The 25,000-nt window shown below is 37.7% G+C and overlaps 3 protein-coding genes and 1 non-coding gene across 9 annotated transcripts in view; 2 read left to right on the forward strand and 2 right to left on the reverse strand.

Moving 5' to 3' along the window:
• The window catches only part of LOC123504197 (putative thiamine transporter SLC35F3), a 133,498-nt gene extending 132,939 nt beyond the window's left edge, over positions 1-559 (reverse strand). For both annotated transcript variants that reach the window (XM_045254550.1, XM_045254549.1), the window contains exon 1: positions 1-559. This exon is cut by the window's left edge and continues 375 nt beyond it. The gene's annotated coding sequence lies outside the window, so the exon portion shown is untranslated.
• Positions 560-1,541: 982 nt separating this feature from the next.
• On the forward strand, positions 1,542-1,614 carry Trnar-acg. Its single transcript has one exon. It is a non-coding gene; the product is annotated as a tRNA-Arg (tRNA).
• A 1,067-nt stretch (positions 1,615-2,681) lies between these two features.
• On the reverse strand, positions 2,682-11,717 carry LOC123504101 (ras-related protein Rab-43-like). 2 transcript variants are annotated; one of them, XM_045254391.1, is made up of 6 exons: positions 11,615-11,717; positions 9,689-9,939; positions 9,198-9,282; positions 9,006-9,104; positions 7,068-7,225; positions 2,682-6,580 (listed from the first exon to the last, which is right to left on the reverse strand). In XM_045254391.1, the coding sequence occupies exons 2-6, from the start codon at positions 9,896-9,898 to the stop codon at positions 6,470-6,472; spliced, it is 663 nt and encodes a 220-aa protein (XP_045110326.1). In that variant the 5' UTR covers positions 9,899-9,939; positions 11,615-11,717; the 3' UTR covers positions 2,682-6,469. The 2 variants fall into 2 exon arrangements, with proteins under 2 accessions (XP_045110326.1, XP_045110325.1); XM_045254390.1 differs by having other exon boundaries at positions 11,548-11,705.
• Positions 11,718-14,448: 2,731 nt separating this feature from the next.
• Positions 14,449-24,923, forward strand: LOC123504029 (neurochondrin homolog). 4 transcript variants are annotated; one of them, XM_045254257.1, is made up of 5 exons: positions 14,449-14,935; positions 22,159-22,339; positions 23,215-23,331; positions 23,637-23,773; positions 24,286-24,923. In XM_045254257.1, exons 1-5 carry the CDS (start codon positions 14,819-14,821, stop codon positions 24,469-24,471), a joined length of 738 nt encoding a protein of 245 aa, XP_045110192.1. In that variant the 5' UTR covers positions 14,449-14,818; the 3' UTR covers positions 24,472-24,923. The 4 variants fall into 4 exon arrangements, with proteins under 4 accessions (XP_045110192.1, XP_045110190.1, XP_045110191.1 ...); XM_045254255.1 differs by lacking the exons at positions 22,159-22,339; positions 23,215-23,331; positions 23,637-23,773; positions 24,286-24,923 and adding an exon at positions 17,472-21,195 and having other exon boundaries at positions 14,497-14,670; XM_045254256.1 differs by lacking the exons at positions 22,159-22,339; positions 23,215-23,331; positions 23,637-23,773; positions 24,286-24,923 and adding an exon at positions 17,472-21,195 and having other exon boundaries at positions 14,678-14,935.
• Positions 24,924-25,000: the final 77 nt, after the last annotated feature.

Raw genomic sequence — 25,000 nt, forward strand, 5'->3', positions numbered from 1 at the left:
CCGCGCACCTCTTTCCTTTACGCCTCACCACCACATTTTCTGCTGTCATGAGATATGACTGCCCAGAGTACATTAGGGTAGTACGTTACTGGTCTATTCCCCTGACATTAATAGTAATCCACGAGCACCTCACACGTGAATGCCGAGCACAGCATTCCATGCTCACCACGACTGCCTGGCGATCACGGTGAACATTATCGCACGGCAGCGAAGTGTGAGGAACTACTTCTTCCGTGCTAGCATATGTGGTTGTAACTGACCATTTTCTAAGTTTTAAGAGATTCATGCAGTATTTCAAGTTTCCTGTCGGTAGGTGTGCACATGCGTGAGTCCGCCTCGTGCGCAGCCAGCAGCCTGCTGCTCTTCAGCCAATGAGAACGCCGCAGAAATCGATAAACAGAATTTCATTGGCTGCTGACGTGCCGCTGGGGGATCCTTGCGAGTGTCAGCAGCAAATTGATCAATAGTCTCGGTACTCTAGTTGGTACACGTGACGCGCTGATGGAGGACTTGGTTGTGGCTGGGGGAAGGGGGAGGTGCTGCTGCTGCTGCTGGAGGAATGACGTGCCGCCTGTGGGGCTTCCTCCCTCATGCCGCAGCCACGTCAGGAGTCCTTATACCTCCCCTCCTCCATTCTGGCTGCCTTCCAAGTGAAGACACCTTCCAAGTTCAATAAAAAATAAGACTATTTTATAAGATGTGTATTTCTTGTGATTGCTGATGTGCGAAATTCAGGGCAAAATAATTTTCTTAAATATACTTTGCAGTGAGGTCTCTCTCTCTCTCTCTCTCTCTCTCTCTCTCTCTCTCTCTCTCTCTCTCTCTCTCTATATATATATATATATATATATATATATATATATATATATATATATATATATATATATATATATATATATATATATATATTGTTTTCCCACATCGTTTCTCATATCTACAGTATAAGTACAGGAAAATACCTCCACAGCAGAGCCTTAATTGAATCCATCACGCACGGCCCGTCGTCAGTTCGTACCCATGAAAGTAAAGCCACCACCACCTTACGCCGCATTACTTGTTGGGTTTTTATTATTTTTTTTTCTTTCCTGTAGACCTTACCTCTCACTGACTTAATTCCCTGTGGTCGTTTTATCCTCCCCAGACCATTTATTCCCCCTTTGATTATTTGCCTGCCATTAACTCATCACTCTATGGATATTTCTGCAATTTTCCTCTTTGGCCACTTAGTGCGTAGTAGTAGTAGTAGTAGTAGTAGTAGTAGGAGGAGGAGGAGGAGGAGGAGGAGGAGGAGTGATGGTAATGTTGGTTGTAATAGCACTGCACAAAAACGAGTGTTGCACCTTTAACACTATTTTGCCCAATAAAGTACACACACACACACACACACACACACACACACTTGGAACTGTCAAGCATGTTGGCAGGTCGCAATGCCACAACTTGGCACTCATTGTCTCTAACATTAACACAGCTTACACTACAAAAAGGGAATTCAATACTTTTAGTGATTATTTTATTTCAGATTCATATCATCACGTACGGGCCTCGTGGCGCAACGGATAACGCGTCTGACTACGGATCAGAAGATTCCAGGTTCGAATCCTGGCGAGGTCGTTTACTCCGGTTTGACTATTTTGTTGAAGGGACGTGATCTCTTGGATCTAAATTCGATTCCTGCCGAGAAGTGGCTATTTTCAAGCTATCCCAAGTGGCGCGAATACCTACGTGCTTCCAATTAACGCTGTCTTCCAGGACGACTGCAACGAGCTCTGCAAAGGCACCTTTCTAAAAATGTGGCTGCATTGTCTCTGGCGGCGGCTTTCCAACCAGTCCTTCACAAATATGAATTACCGACCATCTCAGCCTCCAGAAGAAACATATTGCAGCAAAAACCACCACTGTGTGTTGATAATTAACTGAAAAACTAGCACTGCCCTTTACAATGTGTTACAATTATGTGCAATTAAGAGCAAAGGGGGACACTGGGGCGTCCGCCCTGCTGAATGGTGGTGCGTTGTCCTTAGATTGACGATCACGTACTGGTGGTGACTCGCTGACGAAAAGTGTGGAGGTACCGTACTAATACCTAAACATGAAAACAGATGAGTTTCTTGAAGCTTGAATATGGTAATTATAAGCACTTTGATAGCCGAGTTTACCTTTGAAAAAAAAAAAAATAATAAAAAAAATCCATGACTTTGCTTCATCCTTTCACCTTATAAGTTATTCTCAGCTGACTATAAATAGCACGAGGGAAGGTCAAGGTGTGACGATGACTTACCACACACTACATCCCCCGGCCCCCCAACCACCAAAGATGCGCTTGGATGGTGATCTGGCCCTAATATGGGCACCACTATAAATAAAATTGCCTGCGCCACAAATGGGTGGAAGCTAAACAGCGTTTCCATACTCTTGAAGTTACCTACAGGCGCTATAGGCCGTAACATAATAAAAAAAATAAATTAATAAAAAAAAAACTGCGTCCAATCTTCGTCATCTCAGCTCAGGCACTTGCCATAAAGGTGGATTGGTGCAGGTCAGTCCCTTAGTCCGTACCGTAGCTTGTCTTAAACACACACACAAACACACACACTCTCTCTCTCTCTCTCTCTCTCTCTGCCAGCCATCACCGCCATCTTATTCAATTCTTTTTTTCAGCCGAGCCAATGAAAGACAAATAAACCAATATATTTTATTTAGCAGTGGTAATTTTGTAATCATGCTTTAAGATAACACCATAAAGTAGTTCGAAAACTTTTTCCTTTATCCTTTATACACGTATTCCAGGTCTATCCAAATTGCAAAACATAATTTAAATCTTGCATTCAAAACCTGTACTAAATGTCACTACCATTGCCATGTATACCTGCACACTTTCTCTGAAGATGAATATCACAGTTCATACATTACAAATTAATATTTTTGTGAACTTGTAAGTCACTGAGAACAGTTTTATTTTGTGACCGTCCACAGACACCTGAAAAAATTACATTCTACAATCACTAACAACGCCAAGCCCACATGTATTGAAATCTTAATCAGAGTTTATCACACTTATTTCTTTAAAGCACTGACTCCTAAACTGGAAGAAAACACACTTCCTGGTGAGCTTCAAGGAAAATTTATTTAGGAATTTAAGCCATTTGCTGTGTTTTAACTCTCTCTCTCTCTCTCTCTCTCTCTCTCTCTCTCTCTCTCTCTCTCTCTCTCTCTCTCTCTCTCTCTCTCTCTCCTTGTATGTAAGTTAAAAAATCATGGAGATGTAGACTTACTTAAAATCAAAAAGAATTGTACTGAAAAGTGTATTAGTTTGGTAGGTAGTGTCTTTTCCTGCTTTATTTGTAAGATTGTGTGCTTTGTCATGGCTTGGTCAGAATGATGTATAGCTTTGAAAATTGGACACTGAAGATCACAAGTGCTTTGCAAATTAAGAAAATTTCAATTCCAGCCAACTCTTGTGTCCTCTAAAAAGGTATTTCAACAATTAATCCCATGGTTCTACAATACAAGCTGTATATACATAAAACAAAATTGTAAAAGAAAAATTGTTGCAGATGATAGTAGTTACATACATATTCTAATATTCAGTCAGTGACACTATCAGTACAATTAAATGAATAAAATTTGTTAATGGATGAGTACAAAGGCTGGCTATAGGATTTGCAATCACTTAACTTGGGTTATAGGAAAACAGGAAAGTAAACTGACAAGCATACATTCATATTAACATTAAATTTTCTTAAGCAAAACACTGAATTTTCTTAAACAAAAATAATGAAAATATTGAAATGGAATGGAAATTAGGTACGTAAGTAATTAGCTAATGAAATACTGTAAGTGGTTACTTCTATTCTTGACTGATGGCAAATATAGTGCAAAATAAGTGTAGTGAGTGACAGATTTAGACTGTACTACACCAAATTTTCAACTTGCCATACCTTTTGAATGGTTTAGGCAACACTGGCAAATTGACTACAAATACCGTACATCTGTATCCATATATACATGAACATATACTTTTGCTAGGCACCAGCACAAGGGTCAGCTTGGTGTACCAGATAATACAGCATTTCCACTAATTTGGTGAAGTTGAATATCATGCTACATTGGTGAGATCTACTATAATGCAATTTAGAAACTTGTGCATTTATGTTAAAAAATGTGTGTTTCTCTCAAGATTAGCCTCTCACAAGATCTGTCTCTTCAAAGGAGACAGATGGAGTTGCCAAAATGTACTTTTGTGCAGTCTCAGTACACTTTAATAATATACTGTTCAGGTGAATGAAGATTTAGGATTTAGCTACATTCCTTAAAAATGTACCCATAAATCAAATATTTATAAGTGTACTTTCTTAAATCAAGATTCACCCATACTTGGCCCTTGTGGATTTAGTATACTGTTATGATACACAGATGTCCATCACAATAAATAATTTCATTAATAGCAATACATCTAAGGGCTGTGCATTTCTGCATATTGCTTGGGATGGATGGGAGCAGTCTCTGAATTTAAATATCACAAATATTAGGTAAAACTTTCAATTAGCACTTAACTAAACTTCTTTTTAAAAGGTTAGTACTAACTCACATTTCCTTCTAGCTTAGTGACCTTTGCTTGAAGGCTGCTGTATAAATACATACAGTACAATGTATACCTATAGTGCAGATTAAATTATAAAGCTATCTCTTTTCACACATCATTGTGGACAACTTAACAGTGTATGACTTTCCTTCAAGAAAATTAAACAGGACTGATTTGTTTTCATACAGCTCCCAAGATATTTAAATATACATCTTACCTATGGTAGTTCAGGCTTCATGCAATGTGCAAAAATATAGTATGTGAGTGAATATATATAAATCACATAATCTACAACCTAGTCCATATAATCTCAAAACAGTCTGTAAACTTCCCCTGTTAAATCTATCCTTTACTTACTCAAACTCCATAAATAATAAAAATACTTAATTCCCTTTCTTTGCCAAACACTTTTCACACATGTCTTGCATCAAACACCTAATCCATGAATTCCCTCTCTCTTCTGTGCACTTCCTCTGTATCCTAGTTTCTAAGATTCTTACCACTTTATCTTCCCCAATTCCCTCTCTCTCAATACAACATGTCACTTCCAGCTCTTGAATCATTGAACTCTGCTGAGAGATTAATTCTTCATCACATTCTAACAACAATTTCAAGCTTCCTATCCATCTCAATTGGTAGCAGTCTCTTAAAATACTTCATCCATCTATTCTTTATAACATCCTTCTCATTTAAGAACCAATCATCTACTACCTTCTTGTCATTACTTTTACATCCCCTTCAGTACCTTCCAAAAATAGATAAATAAATAAATACATAAAATAAACATGGAACTTCAGCAGATATGCCACATTTAAAGTATATTTAGTCATGTGAAAGAGACATAACTGTAGCCATGTTCATACCCTCTTCTTCCCTTGATGCAGCATACCAGCTGTTTGTTCTAATAGAGACACCATCCTCTTTAACCTCCATAATTAGGTAAATTAGTGAAAAATAAAGATTATACTGTACATAACAATAGTACATACTGATATTCTACAACCATGTCACAGGCCACGTACAAAATGAAATGCTTTTTAAGTACAAAAATAACATAACTTTACAGTGGCTTTTCTTATCCAAAATGCAGTCATCTTTAACCTAATAGTTTTGTTTACTAATGGTGGTGTAGTGGTGACACATACCCAAGAAGGCCAAATCCCAGGTTGGGCAGAGAAAAACTATAAGTTTCCTTCATCACTGATGCAGCCCATGTTCACCTAGCAGTGGATGGTTATGAAATGCTAGCCCAGGAATTGTGTCTTTGCCTTTCCAGCTAGAAAGTAAGCTAAGAATCTTACTATCCTGTGTGTGTGTATAAGTGTGTGCGTGTGTGCTTTCTCCAAAAGATTGGACATGGTTTGTTTTACTCATGTTAAAAATTAAATCAAAATAAAAAATGATAAATTTGATAAAGAGACTGCATTTGATCCTCTGAGATCTCAATAGCTATTTTCTACTATTTTGATTACACATTTACCAAAATTTATGTACCAACCACCGTTTTCAAATGTCAAAAACTACTCTCATATTTAAAAATGTATCTCTAAATAAAGAATAAAAGCTTTCAGTCCTACAATTATTTCTTCTGGCTAAAATACAGGTAAAGCACATATCAGTATTTTGTAACAGGCCTGCCACTGCTGCGTATTACCCAGAATTGTCTTGCTCACACGGACGGCAGCTGACATACACTTAAGTAGATCAGATCAAGCTTTGTGAAATGTTCTTCATGTATTCACTATATAAATGTTCCCACTACTGTGTGTGTGTGTGTGTGTGTGTGTGTGTGTGTGTGTGTGTGTGTGTGTGTGTGTGTGTGTGTGTGTGTGTGTGTGTGTGTGTGTGTGTGTGTGTGTGTGTGCGTTGATTGTGCATTATTCCTCACTGCAAACAGGGAAGGGAGCATTGTGGCCACTGCCTTAGGGATTCAGTCTTGCCTAGCTTCACCAAGTCAGGAGTGAGGAGCAGATCTCGCTGAGGGTCGTGGCGATTCTACCAAATGAAAAGGGGTTTCTGTATCAGTATACTGATTCATTCTCTTATCTATTGAATAGTAATCCAAAATTCTATTTTCAAGCGAATTACCCTCTAGAATAACTTGCTTCTTTCTCTATCTATTAAAAATTTGCCTTCAGTTACAAAACAGTGTAATGCATTATATATTAATTCATTTAATTTTATTTTGATCACATCCAATGTCATTTATTGTGACATTATGAAATGAGATGATACATGTTTATGAATCTTACTGCTGAGGATAGACTTATAAGCTTTAGAAAGACAGCTAGTCAAAGCTGTAAGTTAGTAGACTGATGGAGTGGAGCAGTCACCCTTCTTATGATAAGGATCAATGTCTTGGTGGAAGGGAAGATCAACTCAGAAAAGTTTGACCAAGCAAGAGGATCAATGTCTTGGTGGAAGGGAAGATCAATTCAGAAAAGTTTGACCAAGCAAGGAAAGAATAATCTCCACTCCTTACCTTTAGTTCAGTGGCAAGCTGCACGAATGTATCATCCACATTGGTGTTGTCTTTAGCTGACACTTCCATCACAGTAAGGATGCCTGGCACAGTCTGACATAGAGCCTCTGCTTCCTCAAACTCTACCTCACGCAGAGTCTCCATGTCACACTTGTTTCCTGGAAAGGAAAGAAAGTGCTGCAGTTGATTTGGTTACTGTCTTTAGTGCCACAGAGGGCAAGGCTGGCATGCATACAAAGCTTAGGTTCTTCAGAAATTCAAAAAGAAATAGAACAAAATTATAAACATGAGAAATAGTGTCCTGCTGAGTTTTTTCCACTGTAGGGAGGGATGGCATCAAGATCAAGCTGACCTCGGATATCTTACCAGTACTTATATGTTATAAAGTTACGATGACTTGTTTCCAGGGATTCAGATCCTGAACCTCTCAGCTGTAAGTCAAGCTCACTAATATTTACTAACCTTTAAAAAAAACTGGTCAATAACAAGCACGTATAAAACAGCGAAAGATGTATAAAACCAAACAAAAAGACAAACCATGAGGTGTGCACACACACACACACACACACACACACACACACACACACACACACACACACACACACACACACATGAATATGTAAAACAGTGCTGCATGGGAAGATACAATTCACAACAACATTCCCGTCCTTTAGAGTTTAAGAACGTGTTACACAATTAAGAACATGTGTATCTGAAACATAGTATAAGGAAAGTTAGTGTGATGTTTACAAAAAAGCTTTAGCAAGCACTATACCCTGTAAATACACCATAACATCAGGTGTATGTTGCTAATTACCATCAGTAAATAATCAACTGATGAGTGCAATAAATGAAAACTATGGATTCAGATGTAAGAGTGTGGCATTCATATGAATAAGAACTACCTTATGCAAGTATGTGGAGAGAGAGGGTTGTTCCTTGTAAATATCTTCTTTGAGCACAAGATGACACAGGTTGATCTGGAGAAGTTTGGAATAAGTTTCGTTAGGAATGATTTACCAAATATATGATGAGGGAGCTCAAAATGATTTGATATGGTGCATGCAGTGTGAGAGTGATGTTATTAAGCTGTGGCCATCTTGCTGAGCAGTCACACAACTGAGTGGGTAGTGAAAAGAAAGGGAAAATGGAAGCCAATGAGTGAAAAACAGAGAATGAAGCGTAAAGTACTGAAGTGTATTGAATGACATGATTGTTGGTCACTATATAGAGTTCTCTAACTCAATCCATATACTATGCTCATATTTCCCATGAAGGAGATAACTGAGACAAGGCACCACAAACATGTTCACAAACATTGCCTAATCTTTAGTCTCTAGACTTCTACATGAGGAAACTGAAATCCCTGACTGCTTAAAATGACTCAGATACACAGTATTATTCATGCCTTTTCACATCAGGCCCTAGAAATAGAACTAGTTTATTTCTACTGGCACTACATCATAATGAAATGCCTATTTCCATCATCTAATGTGACTAGCTGATCAGATCAGAGTGAAGTCCTAAACCTGGAGGCTTAGCCTTTATTCATACATTCCATATTGCTGCTCTCCTTTCATCCCATCCTATGTACTATGTATCCACTTATCCTTGCTCCAAAAATATCCTTGCATCATTCACCCCAATACTTTACAACCTCACATTCAAAACAGTAAATTCTTTATTAATCAGTGGGGGTCCAGAACAACAACTTGTTCAAAAGTTTATTAGGACATCATATAACAACAACCTATGAAATATAAATATATATATATATATATATATATATATATATATATATATATATATATATATATATATATATATATATATAATTATAAGAATAATTTAAAGCATGAGATCATAAATAACTCACTGGTATTAAAACCTCAGAAGTTATAGATAGGGATGGCAGTGTAGAATACACTAGCAACTCACCAATGAGGATGATGGCCACATGCTGGTGTGTGTAGCGGCGCACTTCCTCCATCCACCGCTGAACACTTAGAAAGGATGACCGCTTGGTGATGTCATACACTGAAAGAGAAAAGACAACAATGAAATCAAAGAAACACAACACATAATAGAAGGTGACATGGAAATAGGAAAACAAATACTATTATGCCTCACCTATCACAACTCCATTAGCTGAGCGGTAGTAGCTCTGTGTTATGGTGCGAAACCTCTCCTGGCCAGCTGTGTCCCAAATCTGGAGCTGTTATAGTAAGATAGAAAATAGCAAACTTTATACAAACTATGTACATATATTCACTGCCTAAAACTATGTATGTAAAAAAACGTAAATCATAATTCATGCCTCATACCTTCTATGGTCTATTTTAAGAGAGATTCCAATCCTAAGTAAACTTTTAGGTTTATAAATAATTCTTTCATCATAATGGTAAGTATGTTTTCTTTCATAATAATATCAAGTGTAATTTGAATCTGGTTCTTGTTGAAAACTTGAGTAAAACTAACAGAGCTGCCAAATGTGACCTGTGAACTCATCCAGTAGACAGAAGGCTGAAAGCTTGGCTCTGGGAAATATTTGGGTAGGTTAAATAGCCATGTCTCAATCATTCAAACAGAAAAAAATACATTAGTAAGTTTGTGATACTTACCTTTACCTTCTTTCTATCCACAATGAGAGATTTCATAGAGAAGTCAACACCAATTGTATTGCCGTGACGCTCCACGTAATTTCCTGACTTGAAGCGCTGCACAACACAGGTCTTGCCCACACCACAATCCCCAATTACAACAACCTTGAACAGGTAGTCAAACTCATCATCTGCACCACTGCTTGTCACGAATGGCTGAGGGGCCGTCATAATGAGCAGGAGTTAAATCTGGTCGTCTGGAAGTGTCAAGCCTGAAAGATACAGGTTAGTGAGCATACAGCAATGGACTCAGGTCATGAGTTTAGGAAAAAATAGCATATAGAGCTAACCACTTTGTATACAGGAAGCATTTCTGCCAATCCAAAACTTGATGCAATTTAGACAATTAGTAAACTTCCTAGAATGGAAGTAAATTTGGCAATAGAAACAATTTTTTTCTAATACATTTCATTAATTTCACCAATTATCATCCCACAATCTTTTCCCTAAAAGTAACGATTTCTGAGATATTAAAGCAGATTAATAAAAAAAAATCCACAATAAAATTCCTGTCCAAAATTTTCCTCCCAATATTGCATTCACTTTTCCTGCAGCTACTGTCATATTTAGGTATTACTCCAGAGTTTCACCACAATCAGCTACGTGTTTTTTTACCAACCTCAAGAGGTAGAGCTCCTCATTACGAGTAATTTGAACCCTATATATACTAGGTGCAACCTTTTATAATGGCGACACAGATTTTTAAAGATTTAAGCGTGTTTTGGTGTTTTGGTGATCAGCCGTGACACTAGCCTCCCGCATCAAACCCTGCCGCACACTGATGGTGTCATGCGCTCGTAGCGGCTCGGCGGGCTCCGTGACATACCATTGTCTGAGCATGTGCTTAATTGTTTACACTGATTGGTTCTGTTCTTTGAAACTGAAGCGGCGGCCAATGAAAAAAAAAAAGCATAATTATTTCCACCAATCACAACGGCCCCTGAGGCTTGCGTATGCATTTCAAATCAGTTTAGAGCAAGATGTCCCAGTGTGAAAGTTGTAATTACGATTATTTCAAGGACATCAGCAGATTTTACGAGAGTTCCTCAAAGGCAGTGCAGTTTTTTCAAGATCACGGCGTTCTGCCTACTGTGGTGAAGTGCCCTACGTGTCAAAGAGACTGTACTTATATGGAAGATCAGCGAATTTGGAGGTGCACAGGAAGTTTCTTACCACCCACGAGGAGAACAGCCACCTGCACCATTTCCTCATTCAAGCTATCTGCCTCTATCCCCTTCAAGGCACACAGCAGCAATAGCCTGTCACTCTCGAGGAAGGCTCGGATTACGAATAAGGTAACTGAATCTTTTATTGAGGTTAGGTTTAGTTAGGTTGGGTTAGGTTAGGTTTAGTTAGGTTAGATTAGATTAAATAAGGTTCTTTTCTGGACGAAACTAATTTTTTTGGTAGATTTTGGCTTGTTTTTAATTAATTTACCAATTGTTTTTTATGCAAATCATACTATGTTTCGGGGCTGTAAAAACAAATTGGTTGATTTGCGCCAAAAACAAGTGGTATTTTGATTAAAAGCAAGCCGAAATCTACCAGAAAAAATTTGTTTCATCCAGAAAGGGCAAGGTGGTGAAACTGTAGGTTTACCCATATTTATCCCATCCCCATCTACACTTTACTCTCATATTGATTACAACAGAATAGTAATCTAAATCTTCTCCACCAGGTGCATACATCAAAAGTGAGCCTTTGTGAGCCCCACTCCATGAAATAAAAGGCGAGAATGCCGGGATGGTTTACACGATGATCTATCACACCGCAGCAGCACCATGGCGACACATTCTTCGCCACGAGTGTCATTATCTCACCTTATCAGTGTTAGTTCCCTGAGTAGAGTTCGGGGCGAGAGGGGCACCAGACCATCACTCAGCTCACCTTCCTCACGCAGAGCGGCGCAGCAACAGGTGGCACAACAATAACAACAACTGCCGCGTTCGTAATGGCTGCTACACTTTTTTTTTTTTTCCTTCTTAATAGTTGTTGGTTTTACATATCACTCTGACTACATAGATTGATTTAAGTTGCGATATATTATGGAAATTATCGTAGCCTTCTAATTTTCAAATACGGCTGTATATTTCTGAGCACTTTTTCCCTTTTCCTTTTCAAGTTGTGATTATGAACAATGAAGGGATTACTTTAGGTTTTTTTCTTTCTTTTTTTTATCTAGAAGGGCGCTTACTGAAGTCAATAAAACATAAATAAAGCACGGGTTGCATTTATCCCACGGATTGCACTAGTTGCATGGTTTGCATTGGTTGCGCGGGTTGCATGGATTGCATTGGTTGCACGGGTTCCATAAGTCGCCTGTTTTTTTTTTTTTTTGTTTATGTAAGAGAAAGACTGACCAAGGGCATCTTTTTATATTATTATTATTATTATTATTTTTTTTTTTTTTTTTTTTAGACCCACTCACTCGCCAGTTAAATTACAGTGCCGAAGGAGTTAATTAAAAGACAGGGGTAAAAGTATCCCTCTTAAATGAAGTCAAGTAATAGGTAGTTGGAAATATAGACACAGGCAGGGAGTTCCAGAGCCTACCAGGGAAAGGTATGCATGATTGAGAATACTGGTTAACTCTTGCATCAGCGAGTTGGACAAAATAAGAGTAAGAGGAAGAAGAAAGCCTTGTACCTACGTGCAGCGAGGCCGCAGAAGGAAGGGAGGCGTGCATTTATCTAGATCAGAAGAGCAGTTAACATGAAAATAGCAGTAGAAGATAACAAGAGATGCAACATTCCGGCGATGAGAATTTGAGAAAGAGGTTGAAGACAGTCAAGAGGGGAGTTGATGAGACGAAAAGCTTTTGATTCCACCCTATCTAATATAACTGAGTGGAAGCACCTTCCCCCCCACCCCCCATACAAGCGAAGAGTACTTCATACATGAGCAGGTGAGGCCCTTGTACGTTAGCAGTTGAGAGGGTGAGAAAAACTGACAGACGCCTCAGAACGCATAACTTCATAGAAGCTGTTTTGAGCAATTAAGAGATGAGATGTGAAGTTTCCAGTTTAGATTATGAGTAAAGGACAAGCCGAGGATATTCAGTGTAAAAGAGGAAGACAGTTAGGTGTCATTGAAGAAGAGGGGATAGTTGTCTGTTTGTGTCGAGTTGATAGATGGAGGAATAGAATTTTTGAGGTATTGAACACTACTATGTTTTCTCTGCCCTAATCAGAAATCTTAAAAAGATCTTAGTCAGGCGTTCTGTGGCGTCTCTGCGTGATCTGTTGACTTCGTGAAGTTGATTGGTCGTTTCTGAAAAGACATGGAAACGTGTAGGGTGGAATCATCAGCGTATGAATGGATAGGGCAAAAAGTTTGGTAAAGATCATTAATGAATAATAGGAAGAGAGTGGGTAACGGGGCAGAATTAATCTTGAGGAACATCGCTGTTAATAGATTTAGGAGAAAACAGTGGCCGTCTACCACAGCAGCGCAATAGAACGGTCGGAAAGGAAACTTGAGATAAAGTTGCAGAGAGAAAGATAGAAGCCGTAGGAGGGTAGTTTTGAGATCAAAGCTTTTGACTTTATCAAAAGCTTTTGATATGTCTAACGCAACAGCAAAAGTTTCACCGAAATCTCTAAAAGAGGATGACCAAGACTCAATAAAGAAAGCCAGATTACTATGCAGTATAACGATCTTGACAAACCTTACTGCGATCAAAAAGAAGATCGTGAAGTGACAGATTTTTAGAATCTTCCTATTGAGGACAGATTAAAAAAAACTTTAGACAAGCAATATTAAAACTATAGGGCACGGTAGTTTGCGGGATTAGAAGGGTCATCCTTTTTAGGAACAGTTTAAATATAGGTAAAATTCCAGCAAGAAGGTAAGGTAGAAGTCGATAGACTGTTGGAAGGGTTTTGTTAGGCAAGGTAGCAAGCACGGAGACAATTTTTCAGAACAATAGGAGGGAATCCATCAGGTTTGTAAGCCTTCCGAGAGTTTAGACCATTAGGAAGAATTTTAATTGATGGGATGAAATAGTCAGAGGAAGAGGTTGCACAGATTGCATTAGTTGCATGGGTTGCATTGACTGCACGGGTTTTATTGGTAGTATGGGTTGCATTGGTTGCACGGACTTCATTGATTGTACTGGTTGCGAAGGAATAGAAGTTTAAGAATCTTTCTGTTGAGGATGGGTTCGAAAATTGGCCGGGGGTAGGAAATTGATAGATTAACATGACGGTATGTATGTCTTTTCCTTCACCTGACGAAGGTGAAAAAATAGAATTATTTTTCCTACCTACCGTAGAAAACAATTTTTCTTTTCATTATTATTTAGAATATATAATATAATCTACCGGCATGCTAAAGAATGGGAACAGGACAAAATTAAATGGATATATAAGTTTTACGGGGATGACCTGAATCTAGATCGAAATAACAGCTATTTCTGGTCTTGGCCAAGTGGACATCCCGCTGCCGACAGGTATCAGCGAATTGGGGTTAGGGAAAGACCTTTGTACTGCACTGTAAAGGAAAATTTCTTAATCTTTTCATATTGAATTTTAATTCGAAACCATTGTTTTATTGCATATAGCTTATATTGACATTTTTAATAACGGCAGTAGAGTTATCATTCAACTTATACTCACAATCCTTACAACATTGTAGGTTATAATGATGACCAAATACTATGATATATCGCTTACTTTCTGTTATGATTCTTGTAATACCCCTTACCGTAACTATTGGAATTATTTGAAGTTATAACTAATCCTTATATAGCATAGTGATAGCATAGTAATAACACTATAATAATAATCCTTTGTGAAATTTGTGTTTATTCTGGCAGGGACTGGCGGCACACCAAGACCCCCGTGAAGAGCACATGGAGATTTGATGATGGCTATGCAGTGAATTAAAGACACAGACTGACGGCACTGCCTCAGAAATCAAACATCATCAATACTCTCCCACAGGTAAGTCAGCGATGATGTTACCTTGATGACTCAGCCCCCGAAGGTCAAGCTTCTCATATCATTCTACCCACATTGTTACGTCATCACTGTTCATTTCCTTCCGTGAGCATTACCTAAGCCAGTAGTGAGAAAGTACTGACTGTGCACCATGAATAAGTGTGGCTCTGAGGGCTATAGTTCACCTCATGGAATAACAACCATACTCTTTGACCTGGACAACACCTTGATTGCCACCAGGGAAGCTGATGCTGCAGCCTGTCTCAAGGTGGGAAATGCTGTATTTCAAGGCATGGCTGTTTTCTCCTACACCATTGCCAACTATTGAGCTTCTTTTCTGTTTTTATTATTCGAATAAAATATATAGGGGTCCTTAGGATCTAATCCTCAATTATAACCTAATCTAATCTAACCCTATAGTGTTGGAGGTTGAGTTTACATAAAATAGGTATACAATAATCACTATATATACAGTAATCTCTTGGTTATCCATTACATAGCACCTGAGATATTGCTGGATAACCCAATATAGTGGAACCAGATTAACTTGCTACTTGTGGTTTGACTGTTTAGTTCACAGTCAACAAGCACATGAATACTCTTTCCTTCGTACAGATATTTTTCATCTTAATTATTACAAAATTGCAAGCTGTTATATGTGGCTGCATATTTGTTTTAATGGCTTTCGATTTCATGGTGGAATAACAACACTACATCATCCGCTACACTGGGCTATGCAATGCTGCCGTTCTAGTGTCCTTGACATGTGTATCCCTGGCAGCCAAGATACTTCATGTTCATAAGTCTTTCTTTTTTTCTTTTATGCTGGTTTTTATGTAAAATCTGAATGTATTATATTGAGGACTAGATTATTTACAGTAAGAATGTTTCTTTTGTTGTACATTTATTTAATAACTTATTTAAATATCAATTATTACTGCCTCTAACCAAGAAATTATGCTTATATTGCCTCGAACCAACCAGGTTGCAACCATAACACATTTTATTTAAATGCTGATGAACTGTTTGGAAGGTTAATTAAATCTGAACTTCAGAAGAAAGCTTTTGTGTTGGGAATCATACTTAGGTCTCTGAGCGTGAAAGCGGAACATTTTACCAGTCGAGCAATAAGTACATGTTGTGCGCAAGTTGGATTGTGGGTCTTGTATGTTTGGCTCACTACTGAGCATTCTGGTATATCTGCAGCTTTTTTTTTTTTTAGTATTTTTTACCTTTTTCCCATTAAATATTAAACTTAGAGCCTAATGGACAAATTAGGTTTTTAGAGTAAGAATATACACAAACCAACGAAGTGTGACTCACTATAAACATATGCTGGCATCCATGTGTCTGTCTCTTAGCCACATTACAGAGCAATATTCTCAAAAGTGAAGTTAAATTAAATGTTTAACCTCCTGACTTATTTCTGGAACCAATTTTAGTAATAGAGGATGAATGGCTTATGTGTATCCCTTGATTACTTACTGGTATGATTTACTGTAATAAGTAGGACTAGTTGTACTTATTAGGACATGTATATCCACTTGAAACTGTCATTTGTAAATCCATCTGTGAAACTCATTTTGTACATTGGTAGTATATCCACTTATAAAACTGTCTCATGTATATCCACCTCTAAAACTGTCTCTTGTATATCCACCTCTGAACCTGTCTGTTGTATTTCCACCTCTGAAGTTGCCACTTGTATGTCCACCACTGAAAGTATCTCGTGTATCCCCACCTTTGAATCTATCTCTTTTACTTTTCTTTCGGTCTGTTCTGCTTTTATTGTAAATTATTTAAAATCATACGTAACAGTGCATTTGCTGAGTGCAGTGTTTGTTATATATACAGAGATATGGTGTGGAAAAAATGTTAACAGTGAAGCAAAGCAAGGAGTATGTATTATAATTTTGTGGGTGTGTTGAGAGAAATGTAAAGAAAAGGTAACTGGAACACATGTATGATGTGCAAGGCTAAAGGAAATCCTACAATTGTGTAAATATGTAAGGTGAAGATTAGACCCAAGAGGAAAGAGTGGTTATGATTGGTAGGAATGATTGAAAAGCAGCTGTGATAAATGTGACTACCTGAAGAGCAATGATGAGACATTTTGCATCATGTCCAGCCTGCTGATGGTCACTAGCAGGAAAGGTGATGAGTGTTATGGTATACCAAGGATAGACCAGCTTCGCTGTCTGTGTATGTGGAGGGACTGAGGCATGTATGATTGGCTCTCAGTTGTTGCTGCTGGTGAGGAATCATCCCATCTCTTGTTTTTTAATTACTTCAATTTCCATATAATATTTTTCCTTATGCTGCATTTTCAGTCTTTTTCCTATGACCTCATTCCCACTGTGTAGTAGGGTCAGCTATTAACTTCTTTCATCTGTTTCTGTTCATTGCATCCTCTTCTTGTAGTCCATGTTTATTAATGTCACCCTTCAGCACATTGTTCCATCTTATTCTCTGTCTACCCTTGCTCCTCCCCTAACTGATATCAGCATTGCCTTCTTCACTGGTTATTCCTCATCTCTTCTCCTCACATGTTCAAACTATCTCATCCTTGCTTCACTTACCTTCTCTTCTATCTTACATTTTCAGTAGCATATCCTTAATTTAGTAGTTAATGGTGTCTGGTGCATCCTTCACTTGAACTCACATGGTCAGTGTGTAAATGAATAGAAAATCCTGTGTAATGGCAATGGTACTGTACATATCTTAATTGACATAATAGTACTGAGATATAATTTCTTTAATTTGTTTATATGGATAGGTAAGTAAATAGATTTATTTGTTTTCAGTTGAGTTTAAACAATTGATGAATATGGCCAGCGGTGGGGATGGCCACTCCTCGACCCCTGAGCTAGACCAAGGGCAAGTCAACAGTGAATCAGATCATATGGATTCAGAAGACAGCAAGGAGCGAGAGGAACCACCAGCTGTACCTGATCCTGTAGAAAAGAGTGTAATGATTCTTGAACGAGCAAAATCAGACACTGAAAAATTTGCTGCCCTGTTGATGGTAACAAAGCTTACCAAAGCAGGGAAGTTGAGTGAGACAGAAAAGAAGAAAATTATGAATGCTGTGGGGTTGCCATTTTTAGCTCGTTTGATGAGGACTAGTGATGTGCCAGAAGGATGCCCACCTTTCATGTTCAAATCTATTGCATTAACAGTATTAACATCCCTAATGTCATGCTGTTCAGGCAGTCAAGTATTATATGGGCTGATCCCTATTCTGTGTGAAATCATTTCAAAGTCTGAGTTGTACGAGACTGACCTTACTTTAATTAAAGACTCTTATCAGTGTCTTAAGTATATAGCATCAGACCAATGTGGCAGTGAAGCAATCATTGACTATGAAGCTCTAGCTGCACTTGTAGAAGCTTATGCTGAGGGCAACTTTGGTTGTAATGATGCCATTGATATAATTTTGATGGTTGCGTCTGAAGAAGGAACAAAAACTTGGGAAGATGAACCAGAAGCCTTCATGAAACTTATGACTCATATTGCCCATGAATTTGTTGTAGATCATGAAGAAAATAAATTCAAGTTATGTAATGTTCTCACTAAGTTGTTACAAAGTATGCCACCATCAAGTGAAATGGAACAACAAGGTTGGAAACAAGATTTACATAAAGGCATATCAGATATAATATTCAGTAAATTAGGTAGAGAACATCGAATTAGTGGGCTTAGATTAGCAGGAACAGCATTAGAAAACCTTGGTTTGCTTTGGCTTTTGCGAGCTGGAGCAGAGTCAAGTACAGAAGAGACAAAAGGGAAGCAGTTACTTCTGATGATGGTTCACTTGTCATGTATTGAAGTTCGAATGGGACTTGAAGATAGAACTTTTGAAGAGGTTGTCTCAAATGCATTGCCAATAACTGCTTGTTACACAATTATAGAAATGTCAGTAGTTTTTCTTGTGAATGGGGCTGTAGATTTTGAGCAGAAGCATAAACAACAGTTATATGAATCTCTGAAAGGTGCTATCAATGCAGTTTTGAAATTTCTCCAGGGAGCATCATTTGAAGATGCAGTTTTAGAGAGTTCAAAGACTTATATGTTTGTGTGTGCAACAATTCGTGTTCTCTGTGCTTGGCTGGCTGAGGAGACTGCAGCAAATAAAGATGATGTTTATAAAACACTACCTTTTGTGATTAAAATTTGCAAGCACAGTTTTGATCACAACAAAACCAGTGTCTCTAAGTCAAAAAAGAAAGGTCACTCTGTAGTGACTCACAAGGCAGAGGATAAGAAGAAATTACCTGATGTACTTAAGTTTCTGCTCCCAGGGCTGTGTCATCTCACAGCGGAAGATATTCCTCGCAGAATCTTGATTGATCTTGAGCTGGAAAATTTATTGTTTGAATATTTTAGTTTTCACTGGAATAGTATCAAGGATGCTTTTGGTCCCCAAGTAAAGGAGGAAGTAGATATTCCTGTACACAAGATACATGCTGCAGGTGAAGCCATGAGTACAATTAGTAATATATTCATGAACATTGTTGTTCAAGAACCTGAGCGTGTAAAAAGTGATATACTGTACTATTCATTAATGAAATTTATCTTTTGTAAACTACCTGAAATTCCACTTGAATCGTGTCACCTTAAACTTAGTGGAACTTTATGTATACTGGGTCTCATGATATTAAGGCATCAACACCCTAATGTTAAGAGCACCGATTTCACAATATTCAGGTTTGTCCAATCTACTGTTCGCTTCCTTTGGGATTCCCATAATGTTGAAGAGAGCAGAGATTATGCCACTCTGGTAGTGTCCTCTAAGTATGAGTCTGATTGGGGTAGTTTAATGGACATATGGTTCCTTGGTATGCATACATTGAGTTTCCTCCTTCCTATTATACCATGGCTGAGTGACTTCTTGATGGAAAGTGAATGGCCTCAAACTATTGTGGCTACTTTATTGACTGTCCGTGAAGGAGGCTTAGATGTGGGACTGAAAAGTGCCTTAGAAGACTTCTTGTCTTTGCTTTGCAGATCTTCAAATACTGCTAATAATGTTCTCCAAGAAAAAGGAGTATTGCAAGTGTGCAAGAATCACAAACTTGAAGAACTTTCTCATGTCTTTGGTGTAAAACTTTAAAGGATCAAGTTTTCATATAATAAACTAACCATTTAGTTAGCTGGTAATTGGCTTGCAGCTAAAGTTCAACAAAATGAGTATTGATTGTTATGAATTACTGTGATGAACAGGATGTGTCTGCTATTTGAAATAGTCTTTGGCATACATAAACTTGGTAGAAAAGAAGTCTGGAATGCAGATGTTTTGTGGATTATTGTGAGTCTTTCATGTGTTGTATTATTCAAGTTAAGGAAAGCATTAATTGTGTAATGGATAACTCAAGTACACAAATATTTTTATATTTCTTTTCTGGATGTCAGTTGATCATGGCATATGTGTTTGAACAAAAAAAAAAGCTGTTTTACTGAATTAAAACGTCCCAATTGCTTTTACTGAAAATTGGTTACTTTATTGTATTCATTTGGTGCTAGTGGTTCAGTCACAAGATGTACTTTTTTCACAGTATGAGTTGAGAATCCTTTATTTTGATATTTTGTGATATTAGAATGCTCTGTGATGTATGTCTGGCTCAGTATACGTATGATTGATTCATCATAACTTAGTTTTCTGAAAAGTGTTATCTGATTTTTTTTTTTCACCCCATAACCTATCTTGTAACTAGTTTTCCTTAACAGAAAACCTTAATAGATTAGTTATTCACCACAGTAGCCTGTTGATCACCCAGCCAGACTTTCCCCTACAGAAAGAGCTTGGAGCTCATACTGACCAATCTTCAGGTAGGACTGAGACCACATCACACACCAAGACAGCAAGGCAACAACTCCTTGAGTTACATCCCATATCTATTTATTGCTAGGTGAACAGGGAATACACATTAAGAGACTTGCCCAATAGCCCAATGTGTCGCAGATTCTCATAAAAATAACTTTAATATGAAAATTTCCACTTGCAAGCAGATATAAAGGATTCTTGGCTTGTACCAACCTTTGTTGTACAAAAATCTCATTGACTTGAGAGCCTTTAGGAAATTTTTGAGTCACAAAAGATATTTTAACAAACATTGAATGTTTTCTAAGAGTAGAGTAGACACTATCGTTACATCTCATTCTTGAACAAAGAAGGATTCAGTTAGTAGGGTAAAATTTTATATATATATATATATATATATATATATATATATATATATATATATATATATATATATATATGAGTATATACATGTATAGATGCGAATAGCATTGCAGGCTGACATTGGTAGAGAAATTAAATATTGTGTTTAATTAATATTTATGCATTGAGTGAAAATGTCATTGGTATTTTGGCCATAATGATAGTTACTTAGTAAAAAAATTATTTTGATGTGAGATGTTGTACAGTACAATATTTTGCTAAGTATGAACCTATCATAATGTAGTTTGTTATGTGGCTGCTGTGCTCATTGATTTGTGGATGAGAAAATAAAATGAGTGTTTTTGTTTGATTTTTTTTAATGGAATTGTCATGAAATACCTATCTGGAGGGAAAATGCAATCAAGTTAACTACTGAAAATGTTTCACTGATACTACGTGCTACTGGTATTTGAAACAAGTGAAAGAAATTTGTCCAGCAAAGGTATGACTGAGGCTGATGGTGAAGGTGTGCAGTGTATAGGAGGGCTTGAGGACTAGGTTGTCGTGAACTTGGATGCGCAAACACTAATGTAAAATTGTTTGTAAGAGTTGGAGAATATGAAATTTATGGATAGATACGGGTATAACCAGCACAAAGAGTTTTGTGAAAGTGCCAGTATAGAATTGAATTAATGCATACTAATGTATTTTGTTTTTTGTGTGTGTTTCTTTATATGTTAAAACAATGTATGGTAAATCTTAAGGTGGTTCAAATAACACAAGGCAATTAACAGTATAATGAGCACTCAAGATAGGTATAAGATAAAGGTCTGAAGATCATGTCAGGGGGCTTTATATCTTTGGTTGCAACATTTGCACACCACCAAAAAATGGGTAGTGTTTTTTTTAAAGCACTACGTATTAGTGCTGACAAAAAGGTCGCACGCGAAACTTCCTTCATTACATCCTGTTCAATTTTCAAATATTAATCTGAGAGAGGAAGCAAGAAGGTTACAGCTTAAACGTTTTTATCTTGTGTGTTCCAAGAAGAGTAAAAAAAACAACTGACATTTTGTTACCTCAATTTCAAAGAAAAAGGAATGCAGTCTGAAAGATTAATGTTCCCGTGATGTGGCATCTATGACGGGACACAGCCATAAGTTATTTACTCGTAGTTTTAAGATTAGATGAGTTTGGTAAGCATCAACACAAACTCATTAATTTAAGGATAATGATGCTTGCTTCTTAGTTCCTACCGACTTTGCATTCTTTGGAGGCTCGTCAGTCAATGATGTACTTATTTGTCCCATATATCTTATATTCTGTAGGTAGCATCATGGCTAGAAAATCGAGGAATGTCCACGGAGAAGAGCTTGAGCATTACGACGGATTACTTACACAAGTTCCGCGAGACCCCCGCCCCCGACTACCCCACCAACCAGGCGGGACTCGACCAGTGGAGATACGACATATGGGTGTCAGTCTTGCCGCCAGAATACGAACATTTAGGTAAGTAAACCAATTGTTGAGACGAAACCACAGAAAGAAATAATGTTTGGGACTATATCTAGCAAATTAAAAATTGAAATTTGTCACAGATTGGTTAGAATATTTAGATAGAAAGAAAACGTTTCGAGAATATTGTAGGATACATATTACATGAGTTACTGAGCTTTACCGAACTGCTCAACACATTTATGAGTGTTAAGGTAGCTAGAATTAAGTGAACAACAGATCTGCGAAACAGTTAGTTGTTGATACAAAACATGCATAGGCAACGTGCTTGCAAAGAATATGGCGCAGATGAATGTCAGTCTCTCTCTCTCTCTCTCTCTCTCTCTCTCTCTCTCTCTCTCTCTCTCTCTCTCTCTCTCTCTCTCTCTCGCACTTAGATATTGATGTAAAAAAAAGTTCTAATTGAGAAATAGCATAGTTGTGGAAATTAAAATTTTTCCTATTATGACATTTACTGATGACACCAGCAAAGCCGCACCTGTCTGTATCACTTATTGGAAACTTATTTCGACGACGGGTAAGTAATTAGAAGCCGGAAGAGAATACAAGAGAGAGAGAGGGGGGAGGGGGGGTGGGCAAAAGAAAAAAAATATCGTAATTAAAAGAATGCTCTGGATGAAATAAAGAAATTTAAAGAATATAAGATTTTTAAAAATTACCATCTATGTAAATGAATAGATAAACGGATAGATGGACAGACTGGTAGATAGGTACCCAAGATAGACGTAGTGCTTGGTATACCTGCTCGCGTATTAGAAATTAAACGTGGAAGTCTTCTGGAACATACAACTGAATGGATTCGGAACTAGAAGGCGGAGTGGAGTGGATACAATGTGCAGTGCAGTTTTCAATTCCGTATCACATTTCAGACAGTGTTTACTCAGTGTGGAAACGTGAAAGGCTGAGCCATCTGTACCTGAAGCCGTGCGTCAGGCAGTTACTTGATGATCTTGGAGTGCATTTCACCATCGGAATAGTAACAAATGGTAAGTACAGTGAATGTTTAAGAACTATGTGTACATGTTCACTCTCGCCAATGAGGAGTGACGTTTTGCTGTTACATTCACACTTTATATATAATTATGTGAACTACAGTGAAACTGTGTTGAGAAAAAATCTGTGATGCCATACACTCATGCTAAATCATTCCTTTTTTGACAGTTCTTTTTTTTATAGGATCTTTAGTGTTTGTTTGTTTTTTTCATCGTTTTATTGCTCTTGACCACAATACTTCTTAGAATAAATCCATGACCAAGGTTCTGCTTAACACGTGTATTTTGTTGCTTTTCAGGTCCATCAGTAGCTCAGTGGGAGAAGGTGAAGGAGACAGGGGTCCGGAAGTTCTGTGACTCAGTCGTCATAAGTGGAGACTATGAAGTGGAGAAACCTGACAAAGCCATTTTTGACATAGCTTTTGCAGAGTTGCAGGTGAGTGATAGTCTCTCTCTCTCTCTCTCTCTCTCTCTCTCTGCAACATTCTTTTAAACTACACTATAAGAAAGTACATATACCCTCTCTTCGTATTGCCGTCATATCTCTCTGGAGTTTTAGTAAAAAGCTATTATGATATTATTGTCTCTGACCTGAGCATCTCCCGGTGTCGCGTGTAAGCACATCCAGCGCACCCTTTCGTGAGACTATCCAATCATTTTGGAGGCGAACCTAATGAGTCTCGCATGCTACTCGTAACCATGGATGAGACTTTGAGTCCATCATTTCCAACCAGAGAAAAAAGATACTAGAAGTTGTGGAAATGCACGTATGTAATGTATCTTCACTCTTCAGTTCTGAGGAAAGCATGATGTGGAGCGTGTCACAGTGTTTGTTCCGGTAAAGCGTCACGTGCTTATGCTGTAATAATATCTCGACAAAGTTATGCCAAGGATTTTTAGTTGCATCTTGCATTAGTAGTTTATTTGCAACTGAATCTTTCTTTCCAGGTCAAGCCTTGTGAATGCGTCATGGTGGGAGACAAGATTGAGTCGGACATTTTAGGAGGAAAGAACGCTGGTGTAAAAATGACCGTCTGGCTAAATGGAAGAGGCAAAGTAGCTCCGAATGATGTTCTGCCGGACTTTACCATTGATCATATTAAGGAGCTTCGAGCAGTGTTATTTAAATCATAGGTTTTCTCAAAAGCTTATTACGATACCTAAAGCTTCGGCCTATACTTAAGATAGCAAGTGACTCGTTCGAGTATATCATCCTGACAATAGCAATATGGGTAGACATCCGAGGAATTCAAAATTGCACACTAAGTACCAACATAGTGTCATATATGTTACAGGTGTGAATACGGGTTGCCTAAAAGTTTTGCAAATGGCTACAATGCCTGGCCATCTGTCTGTTCCTACATATAGAACCTGCTGCGGGTATTAAGGGTAAGCTTACGTGTTATCGGGCATTGCTATAGTGACCGGGACAGTGATAAGTTGTGTGATCAGTTTTTGGTCAGTTTAAGCGAGGATTTACGAGAAGGGATGAGTATAATAATTTCATACATGATTTTGTTTATTTGGTATTATTATTGTACGTAAAATTTGTAAGAAAACAAACATAATAAATGAAAATAAATATACTGTATTGTAAACTTAAGACTATAGTGTTACATACATAGTATTATGTGATCTCACTATATATATATATATATATATA

The sequence above is a fragment of the Portunus trituberculatus genome, chromosome 15 (assembly GCF_017591435.1).
Source record: "Portunus trituberculatus isolate SZX2019 chromosome 15, ASM1759143v1, whole genome shotgun sequence".
Classification (NCBI taxonomy): domain Eukaryota; kingdom Metazoa; phylum Arthropoda; class Malacostraca; order Decapoda; family Portunidae; genus Portunus; species Portunus trituberculatus.